Genomic DNA, 20,269 nt, shown 5'->3' with positions numbered 1-20,269 from the left:
GTGCCTGGCCTCTGTCCTTGCCTGGCTGTCAGACAGCAGTCTCTCTGTCCCTTCCCTGCTCTCAGCAGAGATGCTTCCCTTGGGGCCCAACCAGAGCAGCACTAAAGGCAACCAAAGAGTCCTTCCACGAACAGTGAGGTGCTGGGGAACAAAGTGGAACCCGGTGTTCAGGGACCAAACCAACTGTGTTTTAATTTGTCTGACATTGATAGCAAACGGGGCTGCTGTGTGACAGTAATGACATGCACTCCTCACGGGAGGCTGTGAAAAGTAGGTCTAGAGAAAAAGGGAAGGAAAGGAAGGAAGGAGAAACAAACACCCAGGCTAAAAATAGTTCTTTGGAATTGCTGTCTCTGCGGCCTGAACCCCATAACAAAGCCTTTCTACCCAGGCCACGAGTGATGCAAAGAAAACTGGAGAGGGAAGGGAAGGAGCCAGAGCCTTCTAAAGCTGGCCCTGCCCGCTCTGGCCATCTCTTTGATACTGCATGCTGTCCATTCAAGAGGACACAACTTCTGACCAGCTCCCCACATCTGGGGCTCTCCCCAAATTACCTGTCATTGCCTTTTCAATGCTGGGCAATCTGTAAGTTCAGATAACTGCCTTTATTTGGCTCTGTCAAAAGAAACAAGACCGGGGTTGATTTGCAAACAGAGATGTCACCCCACCTGCCATTCTCCACTGCATCTCCCCAACCCAGGACCCATAGAACAGCCAGACCTACTGTGCAGCTCTGCTGATCAGCATCTAGGCCATTTTACAAAGTATTTGTATTTTTTTCTGTTTAAAAATTTACTCCTTAAGTTGCAGGAAGAACATGCATCATTTTAGAATGATGGTTTTATCTGCAGTCTCATTCTGCTTCCCTTAATCACCACGACTTCCCAGTCATATGCAGCTGGCTGCCAAAGCCAAGACTCCTATCTCTACTGAGGTTATTCTTTATTTAAAGGAATAAGTTAGATTGATTGTGGAAATTACTTTTTACTCTAATAGTGACCATATTTTTAGAATTCTGTGCAATCTTCAAAGCATTTCACATATGCAACTTCATCTAATTTTCATAGCTATAACTTAAGGCAAATATTATTTCTAGTGGCAGATAAGGAAACTGAAGCTCAGAGAATTCACAATGACACCTACAAAAGGGTAGGATTCAATCCATGGCTCCCAACTATACATTCTAAGCTCTTCCCACTGAATGACACTGCCTCTACTTACTATGTCCTCAACTATTTTCAGTCATTTAATAAAAGCTTCTCTAAGGAATGAAGGGTTAGTCCCCCACACACTCTTATAAGCATGGAGGGAAGATGGACGTGAACTACTGTCTGCATCCGTTCTGCCACCATAACAAAATGCCTTAGACTGGGGAATTCATAAATAATGGAAATTAAATCCTCACAGCCTCCCGTTCTGGAGGCCAGGAAGTTCAAGATCGAGGTGCCAGGAGTCAGTGTCTGGTGAGGCTGCTCTCGGCTTCACAGATGGTTCCTCTCAGGCATCATCACATGATGGAGATGATGAAAGGGAAGAGGAACAAACGCTGTAGCCTCACATGGAGGAAAAGATGGAGGCAGGCAGCTAGCTCTCTGAAGCCTCTGTCAACAAGGGCATTGACTTCATTCCTGAGGGCAGAGCCTCAGGACTTAATCACTGCCCCAAGGCCCTACCTCTTAATACCATCTCGATGAGAAAGTTTCAACAAGAATTGTGCAGGGGCCACACGGGTTCAAACCATAATGGCTACTATGCCACGGGCCCCTATTCACTTCCCATCAAGTGGAATTACCTAGGAGAGTTAATGCACATAACGAACAAAAGACATGACTAAGCCAACAATAAAGAGCAGTCACAGAGTTCTACACATGGAGCAGACCTGTGCCAGATGGGGGAATGAAGAGACAGAGCATTTTGTTTGGAAAAAAAAAAAAATGTCCAGTCAGCCCATGAGGTAGAAATTGCTCTAGCAACTGGGGCTGGGCTGTTTTATTAGTGGTTCCTGACAAGACCAATGATGGATCCTTGACCCAACAGAGGTCCACCCACAGACTGCCCAGAAGCCCAGAGCGGGCAGACTGGTACAAAGGACTCTTCCCAAAGAGGGGATGGTAGGTAGCTCCATCAGTGTGGCTAGTGCCTTCTAGAACCTGGTGGCACTTTACCACTGAGTCACATTCCCAGTCCTTCTTATTTATCTATTTTTTAAAATTTTGAGACAGGGTCTCACTAAGTTGCTTAGAGCCTCACTAAATTGCTAAGGCTGACCTTGAACTTGTGATGCTCCTGCCTCAGCCTCCCAAACTGCTGGGATTACAGGAGTACACCACCACATCTGGCTCTTTCTAGAATTTGTCCTGGGATAATGTTGAGGATTGGCTGGGAAAGACTGCAGGCCATGCAGGAAGAGGCAGAGAGGTTAACATACATGGATGGAGTGGATGAGCAGAGGATAAAGGATGGCCAGGAGAAGCAAGGAATGGGACAGAGCCAGAAGGACCTTAGACCTGCCTCAGTCCTCAAGAGCCTAGGGTGTATCCTCGCTAAGAAGTGCTTCTCCTGGCAAAGAGCCTTTTCAGAATTTGGTGACAAATGGTGCCCACTGTTTGAGTATATACACTTACATCAAATGTTTTAAAATCCCAAGTGATGGGTCACAACAGGGAAAGTAACTGGCAGGAAGATCGAGTAGGAAAGAAGACAGTTGACACTCACCTTCAGTGACAATGTAGGGTGCTCAGCTTCAGCATCCTGGCCCTGACCGATAGCTGCCAGATTCAGGAAACCCTGTCTATGACTGTGTCCACAGTCATACAACAGCTCCAGGAAGGAGACATGAGTCTACAAGCAGAAGTGGCTTGGGGACATTGAGCTGGGACCCTGTTGCAGCTGCAGATGCATGGGACATTTCTCACTACTACCTCCCTTCTTGGAATCAAATCAAATACTTAAATTAAAAAAAATCCAATCTGTATTCTCTAAAAGTCTGCCTTAAACTCTAACCCCCTCTGTCCTACTTAAGGCCACTTTGCAGTCTGTCTCCACAATTCAAAAATAACTGGCTGGTGTCTCCAAATGAAGTGTTAGTAGTTAGAGACAATGGTTAGGCCTCCCTGTGTTCCTCTTTACTCTTTCTCATGCCCCAGGCTAAGGAATATTTTGATGAATTGTGTTATAGAAGAAAATAAACACTCTACACTATAATTCCTTAAGTTGCATGAACTTAGAAAGTAAAGATGATCTATGCATTCATAAAAGTGCAGAAGGGTTGCAGGTGTATCGGTTGACTCTTGTGATTTACCTTCCAAAGTTTTCTCATTAGTCAGTACATGCATCTCGTACAATAACCCAAGGCCTAAAAGCACAGACAGTGACCTGCTTCCCTCCCCAGAGGTGAGCACCGTTCTGTTATGACATTAAATTTTTGAACTATGAGAACTCTTCTGCACATTAAGTGGCCCATAGATTAAATGGCAAAGATCCTCTGGGAGAAGGTTCTGAATGAGTAGCTAGAACAAAATGCCATTTTCTTCTAACCTGAATATCCATCTTCCTTCAGGGCACAAACTGTTATTTGTAATCAAGATAAAATTTCTCCATTTGTCCAACATTATGAAATTAGGCTCATATTCAGCAGTATATGATTCCCTGAAACATCATGAGGTCTTTTCCTGTTCAAAATAATAACAAATCTATTCTACAACCTGTTTGTTTCAAAGAGCGTCCTTTGGGTTTCGTTTGGTCCTCGCATGTGTAAAGGGACAGAGTCCTTTTGGACTATCTGGCAACATTTCTTTTTTCTGTTTACAGAATAAAATAAACCCTGGGGTCAAAGTATGCACTGGTGAGAACAAGCTCAGGTGACCATTTGCTGGCCATCTCCTAGGCAAGGGAATCTTAAACTTGGGAACAAGGGAAGGTGCCCAAGGAAGAACAATTTCCCAGGGGAGAATTTTAGAATCAGTGAGTAGGAGGGTCTTTGAAAAATTCCACGTGTCTCCTTATGCTAAATCAGGGGTCAGCAAACTGCTGTTCATGGGTCAAATTCCAGCATCCAAGATTTCCTGGAAGGCATCCAGGCTCCTTTACCTCACTGTGTCTGAGGCTGCTTCTGCAATGGCAGAGCTGAGTAGTTATGAGAGAGATCATGGCCCACCAAGTAGAAACTGTTAACAATCTAGCTCTTAACAGAAAGAATTTGTCAATCCCTGCCCTAGATACTTCTTGGGAATCATGAGTTGTCATTACTAAGAAATGCATCCTTTTCCTTAGATATATTTCTCAGGGCTGTAACAGCTAAGTTTAGCTTTGCATGGCAGTAACAAAGATCTGAAAAATAGTGGCTTAAACCAGCTGGTTCTATTTTGCTTAAAATTCTAGGGGTGACTGATACTTCCCAGAGTCAGGGATTAAGGTTACTTCTATGTTTTTGCTCCTCTTCATTGCCAAGGTCACATGATAGTCCAAAATGGCTGCAAGGAAGCCAGGCATAACAGTCACATCCAGGCAGCAAGAAGGGAAAGTAAAAAGGACAGCCTCAACTCAACTTTTAAGGAAAGCTCTAGAAATACTACTAAACACTTAAGGTTATTAATCCTTGTCTAAACTTGGCCCCCTTGTTGTAGTGGAGGATCAGAGGTACAGATTTTTAGTTGGTAGAAAGTTGCTCTGCTAACAAATCGGGGTTGTATGATGGGGTTTGTTGTCTCCCCCAGAGCAACCTTACTCCAATCACCAAGCCCCTCATGACGTTGGGCTCATGCCCTGCGCAGGACAGTCATTTGTCCTATCTTCAAAATAATAAACTTTAAATATTTTTATAATAATTATTTAAGACATGGTGAGATCAGTACCAGTGAGCAGTAACTTTGGTTGACTGTCTTCAAATCTCCATTCAGAAGTCCTGTCTCCTGAAGGAACTGGAGAAACGTGCCTTTCCTCAGTCACAGAGGAGTTGTGTGGGTAGACCGGCATGAGCAGAGTGCCTCTAACACAGTCCAGTGGAATTTCACCAGGGTCTTTTGATGGACTGCTGGCCTGTCTGGTGTGTCTGTGCCTGCAGGTCCCTGATGCTACTCCATCCCCACCACAATCTCCTTCATCACCACACATTCCATTTACCTTCCACACTACAGAACCCACAAGTCAGAGAGACCGGATGTTCACCCACCCCCAACGCCACATCTACTCCAACATGCAACACAAGAGGAACTTCTCTCTGCTTTCTAGTACACCCCCCACCCCGCCAAATATATATAATTCTTGGGTACCAGAGATTTGAACTCAGGGGCACTCGGCCACTGAACACATCCCCAGCCCTGTTTTGTATTTTATTTAGAGACAGGGTCTCACTGAGTTGCTTAGGGTCTCACTAAGTTACTGAGGCTGACTTTGAACTAGCAATTCTCCTGTCTCAGCCTCCCAAGCAGCTGGGATTTACAGGCTCTTCCTAGGCTTTTAACATCTCTCTGCAACTTGCAACTTGGTAGGTCCTGATAATTTTCAACCAAAAAGGGCTACTCATCTCGCTTTGAACACAGGTGGCAGGAGAGGCAGGGGTGGATCTAAGGATATATCAGGAAGGAAGATATTGCAAAGTCAAAAGTTAAGAACAAATCCTGAATCCTTGACTCCAGAGAGTTTCCTGCATACTAAGAAGAACAGAAAAGAAAAATTAAAAGTCCCATACCTTTGGCATAGTGGTTAGTACTTAGCAACTAGTCTTGAGCCAACATTTTTCTTATTCTACAAAAGTAAAAACGAGACTTTCAGTATCAACATGGAAACTCCGGGGAATTTTTGTCTCACATAACAGTGCAGCCCCAATTGGCATAGTGTCTGAGACCTAGACCACCCCATAGGTTTCATTTTCTATAAAGTTAGGAGACAGGTATCATCTGCAAAGTTCCAAGATATATTTAAAGGCTGTCCCAAACAGCTGAAGTCAAATAGAAGCCAAAGGGGAAAAAGTGAAGAGGAGAAACCAATGAGGTGGCCTACACCAGGAAAAATACAACCCCCCCCCCACGCACACACACTGAAGTTCAAAGAAATCTCTGACCCCAGGTCTTGATACTGGGATAAGCAAGGGTCAATGTTCTGTTTGTAACAACTGTAGATTTGAGGTAGGAAGCAGACCTACCTCAAAAGAACCAAAGAGATGAGCCATGTTTACAGAGTTGGTTTCTTGAAAGCTGAGAGAAAGAAATCTGTAAGACTATAAAATCGAGCTAGCCTAGACCATAACCCCAGCCCGTCCTGGCCACACCTACCCCAGCCTTACTTCCTAGTCTCCCTACATGGAGCTGGTATGGGAAAGCCAATGCCTTCAAATATGAGCAACAAGAAGAAATCACATGTATACCACTTCAACATTAATTTAAAAAGGGTTAAGGAAAATGCAAGGAAAGTGGTAGAAAAGCTTATCAATGGGAAAGTAATAGAAAAATGCTGCCACTGAAGCATATGAGATTTCTGGCTAAATATTTTGCAATGAATTTTTAAGACTAAGGAAAGCAATTTCTGTAAGAAGGAAGATCACAAAACAGAAATAACTCAGAGGAAAGATGGCAAGAAACAAGGAGCAGTGGGAATGTGAGCTTGCAGAACTCAGAAAAGGGGGGAGGGCGGTAACCAAAGATAGAAATGAGTGTGCACAAGGGAGAAGAGGCAGCAGGAAACACAGTAAGGGACAGCAGACCACAGTGAGGAAGCACCAAATGGAGTGGAAATAGAGATTAAAACTGCTAGGGAGAAGAGGAAAAGAGTCAGACAAGGGATACGCCTGAAGAATGAACTGGATCAGAACAAATCCTTTAAAGATATAATCCAAGAAAACTTTTCTTATTAAAAAAAAAAAGCAGGGTCAAATATGACTTGTGAGAGACAACAGATCAGGGAGAACAGGTCAATGCTAAGGAGCATCTTGACAGAATTCAACATTTAAGACAAAAAAAGAATCTTTTAGGATGAAAAGTAAAGAGATAAATGTTGGCCCCAGATTTTCCTAATCAAGTTAAACCCAAGAAGATAACTAAGCAACACTTAGAAGATCCTCAAAACACACACACACACACACACACACCAGCCCAGGTTTTTATGTCTAACCAAACTGTTGTTAAAATATAAACATCCAGGGGCTGGGGTTGTAGCTAGTGGTACAGTGCTGGCCTGCCACATGTGAGGAATTAGGTGTGATCCTTAGCACCACATAAAAAATAAATAAATAAAATAAAGGTATCGTGTCCATCTATAACTAAAACTATTTAAAACAAACAAACAAACAAGGAAACGAAAATAACAAAAACAGTTGGCTCTGAACATGTAGGAAGTGCAGAGATATTGTTTTCACAAGACCTTGAGCAAACTCACAGATAATGAACTGTGGTCATCTAAATAAGAGGGGAAACTAAGGCAAAGGAAATAGCAGTAAGAAATGAACATTTTTTACCTAGGGAAAGACTTGAAAAAACAAAGAAAGAAGCGAGAAGCTGGGGGTTTGCATGACAGGATGGAAAGTGGACACCCCATGCCCTGACATCGTAGCTATAATACAGCTGTCAAACCAGGACAAGAGGGAAGGACAGAGACGAAGAGCTCGACAGGAGGGGGTGGCTGACCCTTCGCTCACAGGTGGGAGTCAAAGGGGCTCGTTTACAGAGGACAGGGCAGAAAGGTGATGAGAGCATTTCACTGACTGTCCTGCTCCTGTCCCTCTGGAGTTTCCAATGGCAGTTTGGGTAAAATCCCAGCCTCAGACTTTGCACGTGCTGGCTCTGCTGGGCACGTCTCTACCAACATCCATCTCTTTCATGCCTTGCCACCTAATTCCTGGAGCTGTATGTCCTTTGCTGCCACCCACATTCTGCACATGCCATCATCCCCACAGGATGCCCATCTGTCTCCTGGAATGTCCCTTCCCCATTCCCTCATTGCCCCTCCAACTTCTACGGTCAGCCTCAGTGTCTCAAAAAGGCCTACCCTAATTTCCCCAACTGAAATGAGTTCTTTGGTTATATACAATGCATTTTTTCCCTACTAATACTCCAAACTGGTGGGATTATTTATTTATTATCTGCTTTTCCCACAAGATCGTAAAGTCCAAGAAGACAGACCTAAATCTGCTTGGAACCCATTTAAATTCTGGGTCCTAAGAATGATCTTTATATGTGGGAAATGCTTAATAAATGAATATTCACTGAGGTGAACAAAACAGCCTTTACCCATCAACTATACTTTTTCTGCCTCCTCTCCTCTGTATCTAAACAGTGATAATGGTAAGAAATTACTTCTAAAAACAAGACCAAAAACTGCAAGACCTTTAAAACATTCTGTTTTATATACTTTCTTTACTAAGCCAGGAAAGAATAAAAATGCATTTTCGAAAGATTTCCCGAGAGGACTGATATAAAAGAGCTTTCTCCTAAGCTGTATGATCACCATGAATGCAGAAGACATTCTGTCTCAGGCACTTTGGGGTCTGGTGAAATTCTATTGTATGTTTCCACATGCCATTTGTCACACGCAGACAGGAAAGTATAAAAGCAGAAAGCTTTCCACTTACTTTGGATGTTCAAACTTGTCTATAAGATCAACCTTTTCCACCAGGTCTCCTCCAATTGTTCGGACTAAGTCATAGAAATCATTCTCTGTGTAATTCTCAGAGGGCAACCAGAATGAGATGTCATTTATCACGGCAGGGTATTTGCTGAGAGGCTAACAAAACAAGAGAAGAAAAGATAGATGGACTTGTTAGTTGTATGAAAATAAATTTTTCATGGAAAGTTTCACTTAGTTAATTAGGAAATGCTAGTAAAACGTTATTTTAGCATTTGAATTTTCAGGAACAAAATGAACTGATAAGATAAATCAATATTCAAAATTAGCAAATTCTATTATGAATGCTACAGATTCTTATCACATTCATGTGTAACGTTATCATATATTATATTTATATTGCAATTAATGTCCAATTTAGTATAAAGCAATTTGAATATATCATATTTCAGATTTTCCCATTTGAATTCTGGAGGAGAAAAGTTCAAATTTAATTAACATGCAATTCATCAACTTTTGATGATACTTTCAGGAAGCCATCTTAATAGAGAAATAAGTAAAGGCTTGTCAAAATGGATATTTCAATTGGTAATGTCATTATTTGTTGCTATTCCTAATTATTAAAACAAGGGACTGGGTTAGAAAGTAGTCATCTAGGGGGTTGTTTTTCAAATTTTGCCTCTATGGATATAACAAACACAAACAGTCATTTCCCCCATTTTATTCCATTTTTCCATGGTTTCTTATTAGTTCAGTATTCATCACTATATTGGAGAGACACTGAAATTAGATACACTTAGAAGTTCCTGCACTTGTGAACATGCTTAGGCACATCATAACCTCAGATATACATGTAAGTTCTAGACCACATGTTAGTAGAGACTAAAAGACAAAATGTTCCATTATATAACTATGAACTCCTAGAGGAATATTCTAAGGAAATAAGCTATACATTTTCTAGAAGGACAAATTTGCAAATTGATCTATGCCAAATCTGATACCAGTAACACCCCCTCTCCCCACTCCCTGTGAATCACTGATCAGAAAAAGTATAAACTTTTAAATAGCAAAATCTCTAAAGAACTAAATATACATAAATGATTGTTCAACTTAAAATATCAATAAGGTTGTCAAACCAATGAATCAGTTTAGAGTACAAACTTCAAACAGCATAATACAGCTACCATTTTCCTGTCTTTGACAAAATACTTCAGCTCCCGAGAAACATCCTATGTTTTCTCCCCTAAAATAAAATCAGGATGCTGTGATAAATAATCCATGGGTCACATAAGAGATGGAAGTTGGGTGGCTATGCAAGTTGTTTTTCCTTTTGAAAACACTCTTGTGGCCCTTAAGGAACATGTAAATTTAGGAAGATCAGTAGGAAACTAACTGATGAAATCTCTTCTCCAAAATCTAAGCTGAGGTAGCACACTTTCCGAGCTCTTGATGTGAGGCAAAGTCACAAGGAAATGGGAGAAGTCCCCCAACCAAGCACTTCTGTCAGTATTCCATGGGTAACAGTTAATAAGGCAGTCAGCCAGAAAACATCCCCCCCCAAGATACTAAAAAATAACATACATTATTGTAAATACAGTTTCAAAAATCATGGAATTAGAAAGAAAAGCCCACACTTTATTGTATTGCAAACTATTTCAAGCTAAGAAAGGTACCAAGTTTTAAGTTTTGGCTTTAGAAAGAAAGCATACATTCCACTAATTGGTAGGTAGCAGACATGGGATAGCTACTAGTGGCCCTTGTTTTTTTAAGTAAGAGAAATTCATATATTTTTTTAAATAAGAGAACACCAGCAGATCTATGGGTACTGAGATCTAGGCTTTCAGGTGTTTAACCACTGGGGTTGGGGTGCAGCTCAGAGGTAGAGCACTTGCCCAGCATGCTTGAGGCCCTGGGTTCCATCCCCAGCACTGCGGGGTTTGGGGGGAGATTTAAAGGACTGGCCAGGTTAAAAACCACCCAATGGCTTCATACTGTTTGTGGAATTGATTCCTGAAAGTTTCTACCTCTTTCAAAGGTTCTCCAGGCCCAGGCCAGTCTGGCTGACTAGGTTTCTAGAACACACTAAGTGACTACCTGTCAGTTCATCTCCTGCCCTCCCTACCCAACTTCTGGCCTTTAGCCACCAGCCTCATGTCCGATCCTCCCAGACCCCATCAGCCCCTCGACATGGCCCCCATCCTCCTCCTGCACAGTTCTCTCTATCATCCTCTTACTGACTCGATATCTTTCCTGGACGTAACAGTCCTTGCGGGTGGGGTGTGCACTGCCTCTTTTTCCTCCTCTAGATCTCTGTTCTCTGGCACAGTTCCTATTGCCCTGGGGGACGTCAACAGGAGCACAGCACAGCACTGGCTGTGTGGCCGTGACTTCAGTCATCCCGCTCACTCAGCCTTCCCTAACCACACCAGGGGCACAGATCTTCTATGTCCTTTCTGATATTTATTTGCTTGATCTTCTTGATCTATCAGTTTCCAATAAAAGATAATAAAATCTCCTACTTTCATCAACTTTATAAGTTTTCCCAGTAATTTTATCAGCTTTGTTTCACCTATTTTGAAGCCGTATTATTAGGAATGTAAAAGTTTATTGTGTCTTTTTGGTGGATTTTACCTTCTAGCAGTATTTATGTACTTACTAATCTCTATTATTGCCTTTTGCCCAAAGTTAGAACTTCTTACACTACCTTTATTTTTGTTAGCATTTGCTTGGTAAATACTTTTTCAGTCACTTTGATACAAAGTTTTCTGTTTTTTAAAAGATGTTTATATTTACATATAATATTGGGGCTCACTTTGATATAACTATACATGTATAGAATACAATTTGCTCCAATTCAGTCCCCAGTACTTCCCCTTTCCCTCCCCTCTCCCTCCCTCCCCGTCTCCGTTCCCTTTCTTCTCCTGTGGTATATTCAGGTATGTACACAGGATGATTTGGTCAGTTTCATTCCACCATGGCTCCCGTTCTCTGTCTCTCTCCTCCCCACCAATCCCCGTTCTCTACTCCACTGATCTCTCTTCTATTGCATGGGACTCCCACACACTTCTTTTTCCTTATTTTGTTCTAGCTCCCACTTACCATAGACAACATTCGACCCTTTCTGAATCTGGCTTATTTCACTTAGCAGGATGTTCTTAAGTTCTATCCATTTACCAGAAAAATGCTATAATTTCATTCTTCTTCATGGCTGAGTAGAACTCCATTGTGTGTCTATAGCACAGTTTTTAATCCTTTAGTTATTGGTGGTTTTCATAAACAAGCTAAATTTCATTTAGAATCCAATGACTTTGTCTGTTTGATAATGGGGACTGAACCCGGGAATGTTCTACATCTATGCTACATCACCAGATCTTATTTTAGATAAATTCTCCTTAAGTTGCCGATGCTGGCTTTGAACTTATGATCTTTTTGCCTCAGCCTCTCGAGTAGCTAGCATTTCAGGTGTATACCAACACACCCAGTTGTTGTTTTTTAAATTTTTTATTATTATTTGTTGGTATTTCACAGTGCAACAAATGTCACAATTACTTAGTGACATATTAATTTTCCTTCAGTGGTGCTAGGAATCAAAACTAGGGCCTTGGAGCTACCACTACAGGTAGGCCCCTGAACTACAGCTTAAACAGATTCCCTTTTCTAAAAAAAAAAAAAAAAAAAAGAAAAGAAAAAAATTCAATTATATATTTGAAAACCTTTGTTAAAAAAGCCCAATATTTTTAATAGTATATTTATTTCTTGCATTCCACCTCTTTTTTGTCAGACAATTCTCCACGGACTTTCCATACAACTTGTGACAGCTTGTACAGCAAATAGCTTTGGAAGGCACAGGTAGTCTCTCCCTGGGGAGGGGCAGAGAGCAGAGCTGTTTCCTCACCAGAATGATAATGTTTTCCTCAGGAACAAAGATTGGGTGGGTTTACTAACAACTCCTTTAATTGACTAGGAGGAAAATAAGCAAATGTAGTGAATAAACAAAACAGTGGGAGGTTCCTAAGCAAGAGGGTTCTCATCTGTGCTAACAAAGTAGCAACCAGCAGCCAGTGTGTCGCCCCCCCCCCCGAAATCAGGGGTTAGGAGAACCAATGCAAACAGGCAACCACTGCTGCTTCTGTGCTGCGGTACCAGTCCTCTGTCTCTGGGGTAGGAGTCTTGTCATTCTGCCCACACCAGTAAAGTGGACAGAACGTGGCCGGCTACAAGAGGGGTAAATTCTTAAGTCTTTTCCAGCCCCAACACTCTGTCCTCCTGTGTTAGCTTGTTGTTACTGGGGAAAAAAAAACAAAACCCTGATATAATCTGGGTGGTGTGTGCAGACTCCTCTTGAATGGGAGATTTAGCAGATTTGTTGCACTACATAGTCAACTTAAAAGGAGGAATGCTTTTCTTTTTGGCTCACTGTTTCAGAGTTTCAGCCCATGATCACTTGGTCTGCCTTTGGGCGTGTGGCGAGGCAGAACCTCATGGCAGGAGCACAGAAAGGAGGAGGCTGTTCACTCATGGTAGCCAGGAACAAGAAACAGGAAGGGGCTGAGTTCCCAAAATCCCCTTCAAGAGCACACCTCCCAGTGACCTAACTTGCTCCCACTAGGTCCCTCTTCCTCAAGATCCTATCACTTCCCAGTTGTGCCACAGGTTGGCGACCAAGCCTTTAACCCATGGACCTAGGGAGACATTCCTGATCCAAACTGTAGTACTTGCCTTCCACTTTTGCTTTCTGATGAATATTCTTCAATGGCTTTTTTTTCCCCCCCTCAATGAAAATCTGTGGGAGGCAGACGTTCCAAGTATCCCCATGTCTAAAAGCCCTCACACTTAAGTAGTTTGGCAGTGCGCGATTGTGGGTTTGTCGCTGTTTCACCTCAGTACTTTGAAAACATTTTCCTGGTACCTATTAGTAATGATGACAAGTCTGCTGTCAGTCAGTGCTATTCCTCTGTCGGTAATCTTTCTTTTCTTCCTGGCAGTTTGGAAGCCTTGTATCTTTACCCCTGAGGCCGTGCAGTTTGACTCTGATGAGGCTGGGTATGCATTTATCTTTATTTATTCTGCTCAGTACACAGAGTGTGCTTTCAATCAGAGGGTTCAGGTCTTATTCCAATTCTGAAAAATTCTAGTCATTCTTTTCATTCTTTTTTGTATGTAGAGCAACAAATTTGTGGAACTTTTGAATCTCTCTTCCATTTCTGCTAACTGACATACTTTAAAGGTTTTTGTTTTTGTTCCTGCTATATTCTGGGTGAGTCTTCGATAATAGTTGCTTATCTATTAATTCTCCCTCAATTAATACCAATAAATTGCTTAATTTTTTCTTTTTTTTTATTTCAATGAATCTATTACTCATTTCTGAGATTCCAATAGTTTTTTTTTTTCCTTTCCGTATCTACTTACACCTCATTTCTGCCTGTTTTGGCCCTTTACTCAGAATTTCCTGCTGGTTTCTTTTACAGTTATTCTTCCATTGATCTCTTTGAGGACATCAGGTAGTTTTTGAGATCTTTTTTTATTCTACTTTAATCTGCAGTGCATTCAGACTCTGTGGATCTGGAAGGCTGACACTCAAAGATCAGTGCTCTGGTGGTGTGTGCAGGCTCCTTTGGATGGGAGATAACTGAGAATATTCTCTCACTCTTCCTTGCCTAGAGGTTCTTGTGGCTTCTCCATTGAACCCTTAGCCATAAATGGAAGTGACAGTGGTGAGAATCTAAAAAGAGAAAATAAAAATGCCATAATCATGCTCCCTTCCTCCCTAAAGAAGGCACGTCACTGTGAGCTTGCCCAGTGGCTGTTGGGGATGAGGCCGGGGTGGCTCAGCTCCTTCTGCTAAGGAGGCCTGTGTGTGTAGCTCTCTTCCTCGGGTGGAAGTTCATAAGCTACAGAGGTCACAGAGGCAGTGGTTCTGGCTCTGGCACTTGACGCTGGGCTCTTTCAGTGCTGGTGATCCTCAGGAGTCCTCCCCTCCCGTTACCATCCTGAGCCCACGGTCCACATTCTGCTTTGTGTGTTTCTTGCTCAGAGTGACATGCCTTCTTTAGGGAGGAAGGGAGCATGATTATGACATTTTTATTTTCTCTTTTTAGATTTTTATCTATTATTCTTTTGTATTTGGAGAAGGCAAAGTGCAGCCTACAAAGTGACATCACTTGACTCTACATGATGGCTTTTACCTCTGAGGGAGGAAGATACAGACCTCTCTGAGAATATGATGAAAAATTCAAATCCTTGTTCCAGAGAAACATATATTTTCACAAATACGGATTTTTGCATAGAATTTCTAGGATTCACAAACTTAGTAAAAGCAGTTTCAATGAATTAGAATAAGTACTCTACGAGCCATATTCAAAACTGTGTCATGCAGTTCGAATACAGACAGTTGAAAAGACTGTACTAAGAGTTAAAAACAGCAAACTGATATTTTCTAACAAATCACATATGTACATATACTTTGCATACATCTACATTGTAGAGCATATGCCTTATGACGAGAAAGGCATTGTCATTTGTCTTGTGGTAGCTCCTTGCAGAGCAGTCATATTTACTTAAATACAAGTTTTAAAAGTCTGCCTTTTATAGGTGGTCTTGGAAACCTCTTCCTGAGCTTGATCATGCTACTCCCAGACCTGCTGGCAGAGGAGAGCTTTGGCTTTTGTCATTCGTCACAGTCCAGCTCCTTCCTCTGCACAGTTCCCAGCTGCCCCTCCTGCTCACAGATATGGATGCTGAGAGCACCTGGTACAAGCTTCCAGCAGCTAACCGCCACTGGGTCTGCTTTCTGGGGGAAACTGACCTGAGACCCCAGACAACAACCAAATGTCAACACTATGGTGACAGAAGAATTGGGTGTGTTGAGGGAGGTGGTGAGCCAGAAGAGCATGAGCTAGAGCGAGGCAGGCTTCTGTCCCACCCGCTCTATGTTGTGTAGTTCTCTATAGATCTCTTAGGTGGCTCTGCCAAAGATGTCCCGGCAACCTTATACAGACCCTCACTGGCCACGGGTGAAGTCTTGAGCCACAGCTCATCTGCACTGACAGGATGCTTGTGATCCTCTCATGTTCTAGGCTGGAAGAACAGTTCTGGCCAACTTCTACTTGCCTCCCTGTTTCCCTATCATGAGGCAGTTTCTCATCTTCTCTCGGGTCTGAGGAGGTCTGCGGCTTCCTGCCTCTGTCCCCTCTGAACAGTGATGGGGAATATAAAACCTCTGTGCAACGGGTATTTCACAACTTGGGTTGTCATCACTTGTTCTGCTGGAGACCAGACTGTGTACCCACAAAAAAAGGTATGTTGGAGACCTGTCCCTAATACCTCATAATGTGACCTTATTTGAAGGAGATATATGGGGGGGTAGAGGGGGAGAGATAGTCAAATCAAAATGAAGTAACTGGGGCGAGCCCTCATCCAATATCAGAAGGGGAAATTTGGACAGAGACCTGCACACAGGGAGGATGCCAGGGACAATGGGAACATGAAGCTGGAGACTGGGGTTACGTGTCTACAAGTGAAGAAATGCCAAGGTGACCAACAGATCACAAGGAGAGGTGTGGGAGAGATTTGCAGGAGTTACCAACCCTACTTACTAACACCTTGAATCCAGGTAGGTGACCTCCAGAACTGTGAGACAATACATTTCTGATATTTGAGTCATGCTGTCTGTGGTGCCTGGGTACAGCAGCCCTAAGAAGCAAATACACCCTTCTTTGGTTTCAGCGCTGTCCTTCTCCTGTGTGTGCGAGTGCACGTCTTGGCTTCTCTTCCCGGTGTCCATGTAAGTAATGAACGGTCTAAATCTAAACGTGTCTCACTGGATCTGGACCAGCCAAGGCAGCTAGGTCTGGACCTTGCCTGTGGTGCTGTGGGCCTGACACGTGACTGAGGCCAAATCACTTTAGTCTCTTCATCTGCAAAATGGAGGTGGCACCCACTTCAGCACACAGTGGGGCAGATGACAGGGAGTGAGTTCATAAGCATACACAGGCAGTAGCTTTCTGGCCAAAACAGACAGAATTTCTGGCCCAGTTCAACTGACACATGAGTTTGATGGTAATCCATGACCTAAGATGAATTATAATAAGCTTTCAAAGGGACTTCAGAGGAGAGGTCTAAAAAGTGAGGTTCTGGTTTAGTGACACTATTCATCCTAACGGGCCCCTGCTCCAGGTTTACTCCCCTCACCTCCATATCTGAAATACAAATGTTGCCATGGACCTTCTGGGTTCAAGTCTACAAAGGATCTCTTCTTATAATTTCATGATAAAACAAAAATTCTCCAGCCCCCATGCATCTGTCATAAACTCAAAGAGATCATCCTACAAGGTCAGTTGGATAAGAAAACCCAGCACAGCATACTTTTATTCAAAAAGTTTGCTTCTACATTAAAGCCTTCCCCTAGATTTAAACTCCATTCTCCCTTTTAATGTTACTGACATAGGATAACAGATTATTATTCTTCAGGAAGCAAATTTTCTGTACTAGTCAATCATTAAGTCAATCTCTGGTTTTCTTTCCTTTAGGCTAAGTTATTATGTTTGCTATTGGTTTTGGGCACACAAATTATTTTTACAGGCAAACAGTGGAAGGTCTCTGTTTCTTCCACATGTTCTTCACAGAGTTCTGCAATTTTCAAGCTGACTTACAGTTGGCTTTTAACCTTGGCCAAGTTTTGTCACAGAATGTTTTTTCAACTTCTATGGGCAATGCTTCTCTTCCTGGATCAAAATAAATGTCCACTTGAGTTTACTGTGATTATATTACTAACAATGGTTACCATTTGTGGGGAGCTGTGTGCCAGAGACTTTATATATATCATCTCATTAATGCATAGCACAATCCTATAAGACAACCACTACTGCCATTCCCACCATGTCCCTGAGAAAGTTGAAGTTTAGAGCCCTTAACTAATCTGTCTAAGGTCAAAAAGCCTATAAACAGCAAAGCAAGAACAAATGCAGTTCTATTAAGACCAGGCTGGGGTATTAACTCTTCTTTTATAAGGCCTCTCATTAAACCCAAGGGCTCTACCTTAGTTCAGGGTGCTTTAACACAAATACCATAGACTAAGCTGTCTAAACAACAATAATTTCATCTAGTTCTGGAGACCACAGTTCAGGTCCAAGCACCATCTGGGGCTGGAAGGTTCTCTTCCTGGTTTAGAGACAATTGTTTTCTTGCTACTTCCTTGGCAAGGTAGGGGGTGGGGAAAGAGAAAGGGAGAGAGGGAAAAGGAGAAGAAAATGGAGGGGGGAGAGGGAGGGGGAGAGGGAGAAGGAGAGGGAGAGAGAGAGAAGGTACATTTCTGTGCATAGCCCAGAACACAGGTGCAGGTGCTGTCTCTTCTTAGGAGCACCCTACTCCCTTCCTGAGGTCTCCACTTCCCATGACCTAATTACCTCCCAAAGACCCTACTTAATATTGGGGGTTAGGATTTCAACATATAAGTTTAGGGGACACATACACATTTGGTCCACAACAAGTTCACAGGAAATTCCTTGCTTTCTACTGCTCTTTCCAGAAGTAGTCTATTCGCCTAATTAACAATTACGGAAGTAAGACCAAAACTAACATTATCCCTATGGTGCCTTCTATGACATTTCCTTTTCAAATGATTCATTTAGCTTTTAGACTAATTATCTTGATATACAAGTACTTCCAGTCTGTTTATAGTACATGTGATTGTGTTCTTTATCTAAATTAACTTAAAAATCACTTGTACCTATAAAAACAGTGTGCACTATCAATTATTTGGCTTTATATCCAAATGTTTGACAGCTCTTACTTAAATTCCATCTATTCATTTGATAATAAAAAACTACTTATCAAATTAGGCTGACAAGTTTGGTACATTATGAATTCAGATTGTTTTAAATCAGGATTCCACGTTGTCTTGATCTTTACAGATTTTGTCGCTTTGTTCCAATATTTTGTTTTTATTATTACCGACTCTTGCTGAGTGCCAGGTGCACACTGTGTTGGGCAGAGGTGGGCACAGTTCCTACCCAGGCAACTTAGCATTAGTAGGAACTTAGCATTGATAGGAAGTTGCTCATATTTACTCATAACTTTTGACAGAATTTTGGTTCCTTTTGGAGATTTGCAGAACATGGTGTTTCCATATTGGAGCCATGCAGAACCATCATTTGGAACCTTATATTCTATTAATTGTGAATGGTTTTTATATCATGGCCCTCAGGTGGCCAGTGAACTCCTTTAAGTCCTCTCAGGCTTACTTTAAAGCTTTAGAATGCTTTAAAACAAGTAGATAGTACAACACATTTGAAAAATGATATGTTGTGCTACTCTCATGGAACAGGATATGAGCGGAGAGCCTGGCCATCACGGATGGGCACATATTGTCCAAGGGACATCAAGGATTTAGAGTAAGCTTTCACATTCCTGGCCTAAATATAATGCTTTTTAACGAAAAGACAAAGAAAAGACATCATTGTTAAGATAAAGAATCACATGGACCTCTAAATAAAGAAGAAATTGCAGAGGAATGGGGGCCTGGAGCCCAGAGTTCTGTGGTTGTGCTTCACTACCTTAAAGCATCTGGTCAAGTATTCATATAGGCTAAAAATGCCAAAAATAATAATGTTTTGAACTTATGTTTTTTCCCAATTAATCATACTTACTACGAGAGAGATATGTCCCTTCCATTTGCCTCATTTAAAGTGAATGGAGGCCCATGTTTGAAAAAAATAAAAAATAAAAGGAATCTCGCTCTAGGTCTGTGAACACCTGCTAAAGTTTGAATGTATTCTATCCTCACCAAAACTCACATCCAGGTTTAATTCTGTAACGCCACGGTATTGAGAGGTGGGGTCGATAGGGAGGTGACTGGGTCATAGGACACAACCTGAAAAGGGATCAAGAGCTGTTTCCCTGATACTGGATTAGGGATTATGGTACTAGATTAGTCCTCAAGAGAGCAAATTATCATAACAAGGCCACCAGGGCTGGGGATGTAGCTTAGCACTGGCCTAGTATGTCTGAGGCCTGGGGTTGATTCCTAGTAACAGAAAAAAGAAAGAAAAGGGGAAGGGAAGAAAGAAGATGATGGACAGAAAGAAGCAGGAAGAGAAAGAGCGGAAAGGGAGGAAGGGAAGCCAGGCTGTGTGTTTGGTCTCTTCTGCACATGTCTATTGTTTTGTTATGCACACTCTTGTCATGTAGTACCCTCCACCATGTGGTGACACAGCCAAAGGTTCCTCACCAGACATAGGCATCATTCTGCGAGGACTTTCCAGCTACGAGAATCATGAACCAAATAAGCCTCTTTTCCTTATAAAGTATGCAGTCTCAGGTATTCAGTTATAATAACATGAAATAGACTAAGAAACCTCCTAACTATAAAATTTAACCTCAAAATGATATATACTTAAGAGCATAAACTCTAAAAGCAGGCTTGCAACTTCTTTCTCATTTTAAATCATCTCAGTTTCTTAAAGTCCCCCATTCTAATAAGGAATGTTTATTCGATGTGGCAAGACTGAGGGTCAGCCAGGGAAAGTAACTTTCACTTGCCTGAATTCATACTGATAGTCTTCTGACTGTCCCAGTTTTGGGAGGAAAGAGAACAAATCTAAATGGAATCTGAGGAATTTAAGATAATTTCCAAAGGCTTGTTCAAGATAGAATAAAGATCAAACTTCTTTCATAGAATGGATTCCCTTGGATCCCACCTGCTGCTTCCTTCACT

The 20,269-nt window shown here is 42.0% G+C and overlaps 1 protein-coding gene across 9 annotated transcripts in view; it reads right to left on the bottom strand.

The window, feature by feature from the left end:
* Fars2 (phenylalanyl-tRNA synthetase 2, mitochondrial) overlaps positions 1-20,269 on the bottom strand; it is a 507,072-nt gene that overhangs the window by 158,887 nt on the left and 327,916 nt on the right. For all 9 annotated transcript variants that reach the window (XM_077801819.1, XM_077801818.1, XM_077801821.1 and 6 more), the window contains one exon: positions 8,564-8,715. In XM_077801819.1, the coding sequence (XP_077657945.1) occupies positions 8,564-8,715 (152 nt within the window). The remainder of the gene's footprint in view (positions 1-8,563; positions 8,716-20,269) is intronic.

The sequence above is a fragment of the Urocitellus parryii genome, chromosome 8, assembly GCF_045843805.1.
Source record: "Urocitellus parryii isolate mUroPar1 chromosome 8, mUroPar1.hap1, whole genome shotgun sequence".
NCBI lineage: Eukaryota > Metazoa > Chordata > Mammalia > Rodentia > Sciuridae > Urocitellus > Urocitellus parryii.
This window is presented reverse-complemented; position numbering and strand designations above follow the sequence as displayed.